The sequence below is a fragment of the Marmota marmota genome, unplaced genomic scaffold (genome assembly GCF_001458135.2).
Source record: "Marmota marmota marmota unplaced genomic scaffold, marMar, whole genome shotgun sequence".
Taxonomy (NCBI): domain Eukaryota; kingdom Metazoa; phylum Chordata; class Mammalia; order Rodentia; family Sciuridae; genus Marmota; species Marmota marmota.
Window position 1 is genome coordinate 7,315,789 of NW_025999960.1, and position 13,294 is coordinate 7,329,082.

A 13,294-nucleotide genomic window follows, 5' to 3' on the forward strand; every position below is an offset into this window, starting at 1 on the left:
TAATCCCTTGTTGAACAGTGTTGGTTAAGGCAGATTCAAGTTGCAATTTGTAAATTTTAGTTCCTAACACACTTATTTTTCAATATTCATAGGAGGACTTTAAAATAAGCATGTTATTAAGAGAAATATATTTATGTTCCACACCTCTAAAATCTGCTCTGTTTCTTTACAATTTTTAATTTTTCCTTTCTTGTTGGCAAAACTGTCTTTTCCCCACTTTAACTTTTTCCTCCTATCACTTTTGTATGTATCTGCTGAGACTTTTCTCTCTATTGCTTATCAGCTTTTGTTTTTATTTTATTTTTTATTTGTTCTCTGCTTATCAGCTTTTGAAGAGACACAAATTTAATTTATTAATATTCAATGGGCTATTTATAATTCATTTTTGTAAGTGGAGGAGGCATAAGAAAGCTATTTAACTATAATTCCTTCTTGTAAGTGGAGATAATGTAAAATATTATCTTATGCCCTTATTTGTAGTTAGCGTTATTGGGTAATAGTGAAAATTTGAGCTCATTATTGAAAAGGTTACCAATGATGTTGTGGTTGAATTTTTGAAAGGTTCCCAGCTCATAGGGAAGTGATGCTGTCCATGCTCATGCATTCTTCATCAAAAGAAGTTTTCCAGGCATCTGCAAATGCATTGTCGACCCTCTTAGAACAAAATGGTAAGGTGTAGCATATTGTATAACAGATGAAAATACATTTTGTGGTATATTTTATTATAAAAGCTGTATATTATAAAAATTCAAATTTGTTAATATATGTATAGCTGATATTTGGACATACTGATATGTGGGTAAAGGATAAAGAATAAAATAAACATTTTGATGTATATTTTTCTGGACCTCTATGTACTGACACATGATATACACAATATATTTCATACTTTTTGCAGCAATTGAATCATATTATACTCTTTTATAACCACATTTTATATTTTTCTTTTTCATGTGGATAAATGTATATTCTCATTATCATTTTTAATAGCGGTATAGTTTTCCAACTTATGCCTATAGTCTATTTAAGAACCTATATCTTATTAATGGACTTTATTGTTTTGAATGAGAATGTTTGGAATCTATTAAAAACACCAAAATGTTGCTTTTTCCTCCCATTTTTCTTTGTATGTATAATGGTCCGTTTATTTTCTTTTTAAAATAACTTTATTTTGTTTATTTATTTTTATGTGGTGCTGAGGATCGAACCCAGGGCCTCACATGTGCGAGGCAAGCACTCTACCACTGAGCCATAACCTCAGCCTGGTCCATTTATTTTCTAAGAATTAACTTTATAGAAATGCGACTGGGTAGAGAGATATTCACCATTTTAAAATCTGGTAAAGTTGTCCAGTATGAAATGTTTATGCTTCAATTTGTCTTGAAAATGGTCCTTTACATGTAATTCTTATAAGTGTTATAGCTTTCCATGATTAAGGAGAGAAAAATGGCTCCAGTACCCCAGGAAAGACTCTTTAGGTTTAAGATAATGGCTCAGGCTGTTCAGATTCCTGCCCCCATAAACAGGAAATACTGCCAGAAAACCTCAGGAGAAAACTCATCATAAAGGCATTGAGACTTGGCAGCAATTGCAAGATATTTTTAGAGGAAGGAAAAAAAAAAAGAAACAAAACACTGAAAGATTAATCTGAGTCACAGAGCAGCGTAAGCAGCAGCTTTTAGTAGAGGGCCTGGGTAGAATGAAGGAAATCAAGAAACCACCTCATGCGTGTTTCTTTATACTGTTAGTTAGGTCAAACCAAGAAGAAAATCATCCCTTCTTCCTTTTCCTCCTTTCTCACCCCATCTCTCCAATGGTTCTTTAATGAAAGGCTTGCAGTGACAAGGGCTCTGAGAGACAGACAGGCTTGCTGGTGGCAGGCTTGCTGGTGGCGTGATGAATCGGTAGGAGTGTCCCAGAGGAAATTGCATATTCTTTTGTGCAGTTAGAGAGGCCTGGGTAGGGATTTCACTCTGGAAAACGAGGAGTGGACTGGGCTGCTTCTGTGTGCTTCTCCTTAGAGAGGGGACAGGTTTTATATATGTAAACACTGTCCTATGAGTGCTGTAATTCTTAACCACTTGGAAATCTCTTTTATGATGTAAACAAAGCAGCCATGATTTTGTGAGATTTGGACTCTTTCTGAATAGAAGGTCTGAGGATTAGTGAGTTTCAGCCAACCTTGGTGTATTGGTTCAGAATCAGTTCTCTGCTCTTTCTGGTGCATTCCTTCTTTGTATTTGGCCATGCGCCACGTAAAAGCTGTCCTCATCTACTTTTGTACTGTCGTTGGTGTTCTGCTTTTATGAAAGAACTTGAGCAGCTCGTTCACCAACTTCCTCAGGCAACTTCTCATGGAAAGACTCGTGGGAATATTGGAGGACTGGATACAGTTTCTTAGAAAAATGACTGAATTGGCAATCAGAAGAACTGGCCAAGGCTCCAACATCTTGTGTGATATTTTCCATATTTAATTAATTGTTACTCTTTGTACTCCTTCCATGTGCTAGACAATCCTCCAGGGACTTGAAACGTGCCATTCCATAGAAACCCTAGTGGAGTAGAAGCTCTATAGGGAAGATATATAATAAGACTAGCTAAAATACATAATATGAGGCAGTTAAGAAAAATATATGGCAAGGAAGATTTGATATGTTAGGAGTCAGAGGAGATGGAATTGTGCTTGGGTAGCCAGTGAAGTAGGGGACTGTTGAATCCAACCTGGCAGGAAGCTGCTGATTGTTTTATTTTGTTTTTCCTTTTGAAACAGATAATTTCCTGCTTAAATAGATCGGATGAGTTCAAATAGTATTCTGTAGGTGGCTGGTAAATGACATAACATGTGTAAATGCCCTATAAACTCTCAAGTGACTTTTTGATGAAGTTTCTTCCTTCGGGTCTTGTGTCTGCAACTTCTGGGACACGCATTGGGTACTGTCTAGGACAGTTGTTCTTAAGGTGTGGTCCATGGAGTGAGTGGCAGCATTGTCCAGGAACTTGTTTAACAATGTGAGTTCGAAGGCCCCCTACAGATCTACTGAGGCATAAACAGCCTCTACTGAGTTGGTAAACAGCCTCTTGTGTTTCAAGCAGCCCTCCAGGGGATTCTGATGCATACTAAGGTTTATAAACCACTGGTCCAGAATAGCTTTTATCTTTTAAAATATCTCCTTGGTTAGAAACTAGCCACTTTGGGAGGGTTTACAGCAATTTCTGATGTGACCAAGCAAAGTAATCCAGTCCTTACCATATTTTAATGTGTGATTTTTCTGAATGTTTTTGGAAGGTCTGAGTTTTAAGGTTTTGACAGTATTTCCTAATGTGTATATCATTTCAATTTCTATTTTGTTTTGTCTTATCTTTGTTTTGGTGTGCGTGGATGGGTACCTGGGATTGAACTCAGGGGCACTTGACCACTGAGCCACACCCCCAGCCCTATTTTGTATTTCATTTAGAGACAGGGTCTCACTGAGTTGCTTAGCACCTTGCTTTTGCTGAGGATGGCTTTGAACTTGCAATCCTCCTGCCTCTGTCTCCTAGGCCACTGGAATTACAAGCATGTGCAATTGCCCTGGATGAGATTGATAGCACTTTTAAAAACAAAACTCAAAGCTTTCTAAGTTTCCTTTTTTTTTTTTTGGCCACTTCTAAAGTGTTAAATTACAGTGTATAATGTTGGAATTTATATTTATACGGAGGCTTCAAGATAATTCATACTTATATGAAAACTTCAAGGCAATGGATTTGTATTTAGTGAATGAAGTTTATTTCAAAGAAGAAAATTATTAGATAATATATTATGTAATATTAGGTATTACTACTGGAATATATTCATTTTCTACTGATTGTACATGTACAATCAGTTGTTACGCAGATCTATGCATTTCTGAAGTTTTGGTACTGCTTTCTGAAAATAAATGTAATTATTTATGCTTCATGTTGGTGTTTTCTATCCCTTTGCATGTGATACATGCATAGAAATGACACATTCATATAGTCCCCTTGAGTAATGGACAAAGTAGCTCAAGGAAACCTAGGTTGGTTCTAGGCCCTGGCTCCCCGCCCCTCCTCCTACCAAGAGCTGAGGGAATGGTTATATCTCCTCACACCAGTGACCTATTCCCGGCTTACTATGTCTAGCATACCTGGCGAGTCTTGGTTCTGTGGAAGTATGATTATTTCCTAAACTTGTTTTAAGTATTAGAATGAAATTTGATTCTCTTATTTTGGAGAGTGTTATTTAAGCATTTTTCTGCAAGATGTCCCTTTCACATGGACTGGGAAGTGGTGATTATATTGGAATAGGTCTACTCTGTGAGTAACAATTTTTAAATCAAAACATTAACAAAACTGGGCATGGTTGCATGTGTCTGTAATCTCAGTGACTCAGTAAGCTTAGGCAGGAGAATCTTAAGTTCAAGTCTAGCCTTAGCAATTTAGATCCTGTCTCAGATAAAAAGTGCTGGGAATGTTGCTCAGTGGTTGAGCACCCTGGGTTCAATCCCCAGTACAAAACAAAATAACAAACACAAAAGAAAAAAACCCACCTTAATAAATAATTAATAAATTTGTTATAAAGTAGAATGAATGGTATATATTTTAAAGAAATAAACATCAATTATCTTTACATTTTGAATGAAATGTCAGTTATATATGCTCTTGTATTTGCTTTTCTAGGAATCTGAACAATTTTATTATTACATACCTTATTATAAATTTATGAAAATGTGCTTTAATTTCTATGAGTAACCTTCAAATATCTTGCAGTTAATTTTAGAAAAATCCTGTTGTCAAAAGGAATATACCTGAATGTTTTGGAGTTAATGCAGAAGCATACACATTCTCCAGAAGTGGCTGAAAGTGGCTGTAAAATGCTAAATCATCTTTTTGAAGGAAGGTAATATAGATTTGTGAACTTGTGAAGTACATCTAGTATTGAACTAGGCAGAATATTATTATTTCAAGCATCTCCCTAAGAATGAAAACAAAAACATAAGACACTGAAGATAAACCTTTTTCAATATCACATTGCTAATATTAGATACTTCTTTGAATATTGAAAGGAATGGCAGAGATTGTAGAGATGTGCTTTGTTTTTGTGCTTCATACTTGGTGTTGACTATGCTTTGAAAAATGGTAACTTTGCAGCACAACCTAAAACAGTTGTTCACATTATTGCATAATTGTAAAAGATGCAAAAGAAAAAAATCAGGATGCAGCTTCTAATTTATTGCATTTTCATCCTTCATTTGAATGAAATTTTATCTGCCTGCTTTCATTCTGTAGCTATGGAAGCTTTTAGTCACATCTAGATCAAGTCCAGTAATGTTAAAACTGTGTCTGGTTAGTGGTACAGCAGAGAGATTTTTTTTTTATCTGGGATGACTGATGTGGGGGAAGAACTTCTGTCTTTAAAGGAAAAAAAAATGTTTTAAAACACTAAATCTGAATTACATGCAGAGATGCCCACTGCATAAGATGCTCAGTGTTTTTTTTACATTTTATTAAGCTAAAAAGTATAAGATAATTTTGGCATTTTCTGAGTACATTTCAAATGACAAAAAGATCTGTATAGGAAACTGTTATATGTAAAAGAAATAAATGGCACAGATATTTCAGTAAAAACTGATTTGTTTGTCTTTGCCACTAATTTGAGCCAACTATTTGATTGCTAAACTTCAGGTTCCTCATCTATAAAAAGGGATCATAATAACTACCTTGTAAGTTGCTTATAATGTAAGGATTAGATAAATTGATTTTATAAAAAGATTAAAATAATGCTTTGTGCATTTCAGGCACTCAGTAAATCATAACTATTATGAATACTGTAATTAGTGTGAATAAATGAAGTGCATACAGCATGATATACTGTATGTAAGAACATACATATAAGACTTATAAGGATTGGCGTTATCTTGTTTTTAACACCAGTCCAGCTACTATACTTAATTGTGCATATTTCCATTATTATAATGTTGTTTTTAAACACTTAAATTAAAATCTTTTTGCAAATGTTGATTTTTATGGCACTAGAAGTGTGTGAATATTCCTAAATGGGGCAAAAACCTTTATAAAATAGGCACCCCCCTGGTTTAGGATTACATGGATCCTGAGCAAGCCAAATCATGTTTCTGTTTTTTTCATATGGAAAATGCATAGAGTTCCAGTCCTGGAGATTTGAAGTTAACTATGACAATATGATGCCTCCCAAAACACTGTTTAACTGGGGAGATTGATATGCAAGGAGAGGATTACATTTTAGTGTGACACTATTGCAAAGACAGAGGTATAGAAGACAGGTGTGTAAGAGCGAAGGAACCCAGCTAGCATTACCAAAGAAGGGAAGGCTCCAAGGAAGGGATGCTTTCTAAGTGAGACTTTAAGATGAAAGAGAGGGTATATATATCAGTGAAAGTGGAATCATGCCAAGTAAGGACATGGTTTGATACTTATGAGTTTCAGTTAACCTGGCACATGCAAAGCAGAGAGCCTTATGAAAGTTCAAAGTACCTACTGAGATCTAGTCAAGTGACATTTGCTCATTGGTGAAGAAGAAATGTGTAAATACTTTAAAGAAACCAAGGCATTAATATAAACTAAAATTAATTATGAACACCAGCTAAAAATTCCAGTGTTGTTAAATATGGAAGAAGCAACTTGGTATGATGGAAAAGTCTCGTAGGATCAGACAAGACTGGGTACTGGCTAGACTCTGTTACTTTCTAGTTTAATATCTAGCCACCTAAATTCTTTATCTGGAAAATAGGGGTAATAACACTTTCATTTTAGGGTTATTGATAGTGACCCAGATTTAGATCAGAAGAAAGGTGTGAATTTTATGAAACTAAGTAAAAAATTCATGGGTTACTGTGAATTCTACTTCTTAAGGACAGTATTTAATTGAACACTGTTCAATTGAATTATGTATGCTCACATCACTGAATTCAAGTAATCTTTAGATAGTCTTTCCTGGTAAAATATATTGATTCTGTTTTTCTGCCTTTGTTTCAATTTGGTGTTTGTAAAATTGAATCAGATTGTATTTCTAGTAAACATGTCAATTTTATTTCTCCAGTAACACTTCGCTGGATACAATGGCAGCAGTGGTCCCCAAAATAATAACAGTTATGAAAAGTCATGAGACATCATTATCAGTGCAGCTGGAGGCACTTCGAGCTATTTTACATTTTATAGTGCCAGGTAAGTTACAAAAGTGATTGTGGGAAGAGACAGCAGTTTCAATAGGGTCTTAACTTTTCATGAAACCTCAACTTTCTAGGCAAAAGTTAAAGGATGATTTTCTGCCAACCAAAAATAAAAATAGAGATAATAATAATGTAGAAGAAGAGCCAAATAGGATAATTTATAAGAAAACCTTTTTTAAAAAATGTATTGTTATTGGTGTTTCTTTCTTCCTTTTTTTGGTAATGTTGTGGATTGAACCCAGGGCCTCTCACATGCTTGACAGTTGCTCTACTACTGAGCTGTGGCCTCAGAAAAACGTGGAGCTTTCTTTCTCTAAGAGGGGTAGTTATCTCTGATATTTCTTTTCTATTTCTCTTGCCATCATCCAAGTTCAAGTTTGAGCCTCGTTTTTAAACTTGCCTGAACTAATAGTAACTAACTTTCATAGTCCTCTCTTACTTTATTTCAGTCCTTCTTTTCCTCTGTGTTGAATTAATTTTTCTGCAATATACCCATGTCACTTTTACTCATTAACTCTAGTGGCTTCTACCCTCTGTCCCCTTTACCTCCTACTTATATCTATTGTAATTTGTCCTGCAAAGCCCAGTTGAAGACACCTGCTCCTGCATTCTTTCAGTACATGTTTATTTTTTTATTTTATTTTATTTATTTTTTTATTGGTTGTTCAAAACATTGCAAAGCTCATGACATATCATCTTTCATCCATTTGATTCAAGTGGGTTATGAACTCCCATTTTTACCCCAAATACAAATTGCAGAATCACATCGGTTACACATTCACATTTTCAGCACATGTTTATTAAGTGCCTTTTATATTCTGAACACTCTGATGATGTTGTTGTGGTTCAAAAGATGAATGAAAGAAACGTGTGCTGTGGTATTATAGGAGATCAGAAATAGATAGAGCATGTAAATAATCACAAGACAGTGTGAGATCTATCATAGATAAATATGTGAAAGATTAAAAGACTATTGATGGAGGTATGTATAATGTATTCAAAAAAGTAGGTTAGATATTTTGATACTTGAAATTGAAGGGTGATTTTGGTAGTTGAAATTGAGCGCTGGCCTGTTAGAAAGGATTAGATGACTTTTCAAGCAGGAGAAAGTTCACATGGTTTGGGATGAGTGAGGAGAATGAATAGAGAGGTGCTTGGGTATCAGTGTGGACAAACAGAAGGAGGCCTGAAATGAGGGACGTTGAATGCATTGCTGAGAAATTTGTGCTCCTTTATGAAAGTTCAAATTTATGAACGGTGCTTAAAAATTGCAGTGTAGTGGCCACATTTGCAATTTTCAGCAATAGCACTATGGTGTAAAGGATGATTGGCAGGGAGAGAGACTAAGTAGGGGATTTGGGCTGGAGGTTGTTGCTAGTTCAGTGGATGAAGGGGCAGTGGAAAGACAGGATGGATTTAAGAGATGATTAGGTGTTTTATTTGACATTGTGACTACTAAACATGAGGACATATTATTTTGACAAACATAATTTTACTTATATACTATTATGAGTTTTTAAAAATTTGTTTATGGATTAGAATAAAACAACCACTACCCCCTTTTTGTTATCATTAAAGGTGTCAACTTCATTCATTTGAGGCCATGGGTTGGAATTGTGAAGATAAACAAAAGACATGCAGAATCAAGTCTGTTAGTTAATGAAATAATGGTCTTTTAAGTAGTCAAATAACAAGTTTTGGATACAATATTTTTTCTTCCATTGATTGCAAATTGACCCTGAAGCAGCATTGTTAGTCAATAATCATTGGGATGATTCAGGGTAGTCTTGAAAATAATTACTTTAGGGCTCTAATTTATGTATGAAAAATATTTTAATAGATACATTTTATAAATGTACCAGTATGTAAGTATTTGCCCTTTAGGTAGAGGCTGAAGCATCTGCTCTGCTCTGTGTTGCTGTATTACACCACTATACCATGCTGTAGCATAGCACAACTTAACATGCACTGTATCAGTCTACATATAGAGGAGTGACTATGGTATCCGTACTCTGGTAGTGCTGAGATTGAATATAACATTGGTTTCAATAGGTTAAGTTGATGTCCTTATAAGGTATCTAGGATATTTATTGATGAAATAGACCATATCCAGATTTCTTTAATAACAAACTTGTGTATTACTTTTACATGGTCTCAGTCACTGAAAATGAGACACAGGGAGTTTAAGGGACTTTCCCCTTACATGGAGCTATAGTGAATGTCAGACCCTGTTGTAACAAATTTTAAAGGAAGAATCAAAGTTCCAGGAGGATGGGAACCCAGCCTGCCTTCTTTATTGTGGTATTCTCAGCATATAGCAAAATCCCAGGCATGTCGTTGGCATTCAAATATCTAGTAGGCAAAAGAAAAGCTATATGCAGTCATTTATAAAATTAGAAATTAATTTATAATTAACTTACTCAAAAAATTATAAAATCAAACACTTATGATTAATTCTTTATTAATAATTATATTAAAATTTGGGAAAATATTATTTCATTATAATTTTACTATTATAGTATACAATTGATTTTTTGGCTATTTTCAACAGTTTTGGAATAGTTCAGCTATAAAGTATCTTAATAAGAAGTATGTTTTCTTTAAATAACTTTCTTTGTGCAGTCTTTAGAAGACTTCAAATTAATGACATGCTCTCTACAATCATAATCCTGAAACTTAAATTATTTTTTCATAATTATTCAGCTATTTTTATTGTATGATGCATTTCATATCTGACCTTTTTATATTGTGTCCCAATAACATTGAGATGTTCTCAAGTTCTCCACTATTGCATAAAAACCTTCCAAAATCTTAAACCACAGCCTACTCCTGCAAACAAGAGATTGTTTACTACAGAATATTTTTCCACCACGAGTAACTACTTGCTATTTTTTTTCTAAAGAGAGAGAGAGAGAGAGAGAGAGAGAGAGAGAGAGAGAGAGAAAGAATTTTTAAATATTTATTTATTTTTTTTAGTTTTTGGCGGACACAACATCTTTGTTTGTATGTGGTGCTGAGGATCGAACCTAGGCTGCACGCATGCCAGGCGAGCGCGCTACCGCTTGAGCCACATCCCCAGCCCACTACTTGTTACTTTAATTTCAATAAACGTCCATACTCATTGTATTTATTTTACATACAATGATGAACTATTTTTAGAGATTCCTTAAGGTGTTAGTGCTTTGATAAGGAAATACTTACTAGAAAAATGTATACATGCATGATGTTGAATAAATTATGAAAATTTTTAATAAGTGATGATTTGTTCAGTGTGGGTGTATTTATTTGTTCTTGCATTTAGGCATGCCAGAAGAATCCAGTGATGAATCTCAGCATAAGCTAAATATGGTTAAAAAACAGTGTTTCAAGAATGATATTCACAAACTGGTCTTAGCAGCTTTGAACAGGGTATGTTGAATATAAGTTTTTCTGTCTTTATACTGTTAACTAGAATGCTAAATTTTGGGATCTAGAGGACTGTGTTAGTTTAAGTTTTCCACCCTCCATTTATTATGATAGTAGCAAGTCATGTGGTTAGTACATACGATGACAATAAAGATGTTTGGGGCGGGCTAGGGCTATAGTTTAGTGGTAGAGTGCTTGCCCCTCACATGTGAGGCACTGGGTTTGATCCTCAGCACCAATTAAAAATAAATAAATAAAGATGTTGTGTTCATCTACAACCAAAAAACAATTAAAAAAAAATAAAAGATGTGAAGGGCAATGAGATGAATACTAAACTCAGTCCAGATAAGGTAAGTGTATTGTCAACTATGGACTTGAAAAACTTCTTTTGATTGCTAGTAACAATTTGCTCAATCAGAAAGACAACCAAAGACTTAGATGTGCAGATAAATTTCATCAGTGATGCTGAGAATCATGGCTGCTGTTTTTATTCTTTTCTCTCTGGCTGTTCACCTTTCTTTTGTGGTCTTATGGTAAATGGTTCAGCCTGCAAAGGTATCCAGGCAAAACATTAAAATCTTCTTTGATACCGGACTTCATTGTTCTCTTCAGAGGAGATAACCTCTGAAGTGGTTTGGTGTGCTTTGTTTCTTCTTATTTTTAGGTATTTACATATCTGTGTTCATTTATGCTATACATAATAGTTCAAATATCAACAAATAATACTAAGTATAAAAAGGAGAGGAATTACATTCATATTGTGCAATGCAAAAAAGTACTGATGGAATTAAGGTAATTTGGAAGTTTACCATACAATAAATTGGTTCTTCATTAAGATATGAGTAACAATTTAAACAATGATTAGGGTTAATGTTCTTATGAAAGGAAGATAGTACTCAGAATAATTCATAGAAATGATTTCTTGTAGTTTGCTATATTTAGATAAATGTTCTGAATTAATTAGAGTAACTTCCAGAGATATTGCCTTTAAAAATTCAATTTAAACTGAACTTTATATTGTAATTGTCTGTGATATGTGAGTTGCTTGTACTATTCTTAAATATAGAAAGAATATATGGTATAATGGGTTAAGTTTAATTCAGAAATTTTTATTGAAAAATAAGTATTTTCCATATTTATAGGAAGGAACTGGTTTAGGCATTGGGAAGACAAAAGTGATTTTGCATTGGGTCATTCTGTGGTGGATCTCATAATCTGGCCGAGGGAGTAACAACCACACTTAAAACCACTTGTTCTATATTAGCACTTATGAACAGTACTAGTTTTGTGAACCTATTCTATGAACATGGAGGCGGAAGTGGTTTTATTCATGGTTAGTGTTGGTAGAAGCAGAGACACTAGAAAAGCTTTACAGATAGCTCTGGTTCCAGTTAGCCAACACATGGTTAGTGTTGGTAGAAGCAGAGACACTAGAAAAGCTTTACAGATAGCTCTGGTTCCAGTTAGCCAGCCAGTAGAGGGAATCAGGAGTCAAGAAAGCCTGCAAGTACTATGATGTGGAGAAAGCTGCTCAGCTTCAAGCCTTACGTTCTTTTACTAAATCCTAGGAGAAGTGATTGAGAACTGCTTTTCCCCACAATGCCAACCCCTGAGTAATAGTACTCAGCATCTCATTCAGTGATGACTTTTACTTTGGGGTGGCAGTTATGGTCATGGGGAAATAAAAGTGATGATACTTTATTTCAAAAATCTTTCCAATGTTATTCCCCTGATCCTTCACCAGGACTGAGAAAAGAGAATATAAAAGATGATAGCAAGTCACTTCTGTAGCTCTGAAATTCTGTGATTGTATGTCTCATTCTGAGTAAAAGTTACAAAGCATTGGAAGTTTTAGGTATAATTATTACAGACATAATGAAATGAACTATCAGTGCTAAATCTAAACCCAGAGAGAAGAATTCTAAATAAGGTAAAAATTGAGATTCAACTGTCATTTACAAAGCAGAAACTAAGAAAAGTATTTATTCAAGTGAATCAGTGATTAGATATATAAATATATCAATAAAACTCAAGTTGAAGCTAAAATCTCTTTTTGGAACATTGACCTTGCATTTATGCCTAAGCCTTTTTGGCTTTTTACACATGAAAACTTTCAGCACCTGCTCCATAGAGATCTATTTGTCCTGTGTTATTTCTGGTGGACAAATAGACTCTCAACATTTTGGCCACATCTTTGTTTTGTATGCAGTGACACTCCAGTTCTCTTTGTCATGGAACTAGTAAAGTAAAACGAATCTGTTGACGAAATGTCACCATTTGAAAGAGCTTGTATGCTTTACAAAAATCTTGAAGCAGAATATTCCCAGATTAAATATTGAAGACATTTGTTTCAGTTGTAAATAATAGTTAGTCAAAGAAAGAGTACATCTGCAAAATCAATCACACAATAATAAGAGGAAATTACGTATGAGCAAAGTTGCAAAAAGGTTTCCAGGTCTACTCTACAGAGACTATGAAATTCAACTCGGAGGTGCAGAGGAAGAGCTGGACAAACAAAAAGATGTATCTTCTTTTTGGTAAGACTTTCAAAAATGAAAATTTATATTTATGAACCCTTAATAAAACAATATTAGCATGTTTTTGAACTAAGCAAACTAGTATACAATTTTTATGAAACAATCAATTTGCAAGAATAATCAGGAGAATTTTGAAAATTTGGCTAA

The 13,294-nt window shown here is 34.3% G+C and overlaps 1 protein-coding gene across 2 annotated transcripts in view; it reads left to right on the top strand.

Moving 5' to 3' along the window:
• Lrrk2 (leucine rich repeat kinase 2) overlaps positions 1 to 13,294 on the top strand; it is a 127,686-nt gene that overhangs the window by 24,734 nt on the left and 89,658 nt on the right. For both annotated transcript variants that reach the window (XM_048802542.1, XM_015493229.2), the window contains exons 11-14: positions 562 to 668; positions 4,768 to 4,897; positions 7,076 to 7,200; positions 10,507 to 10,613. In XM_048802542.1, the coding sequence (XP_048658499.1) occupies positions 562 to 668; positions 4,768 to 4,897; positions 7,076 to 7,200; positions 10,507 to 10,613 (469 nt within the window). The remainder of the gene's footprint in view (positions 1 to 561; positions 669 to 4,767; positions 4,898 to 7,075; positions 7,201 to 10,506; positions 10,614 to 13,294) is intronic.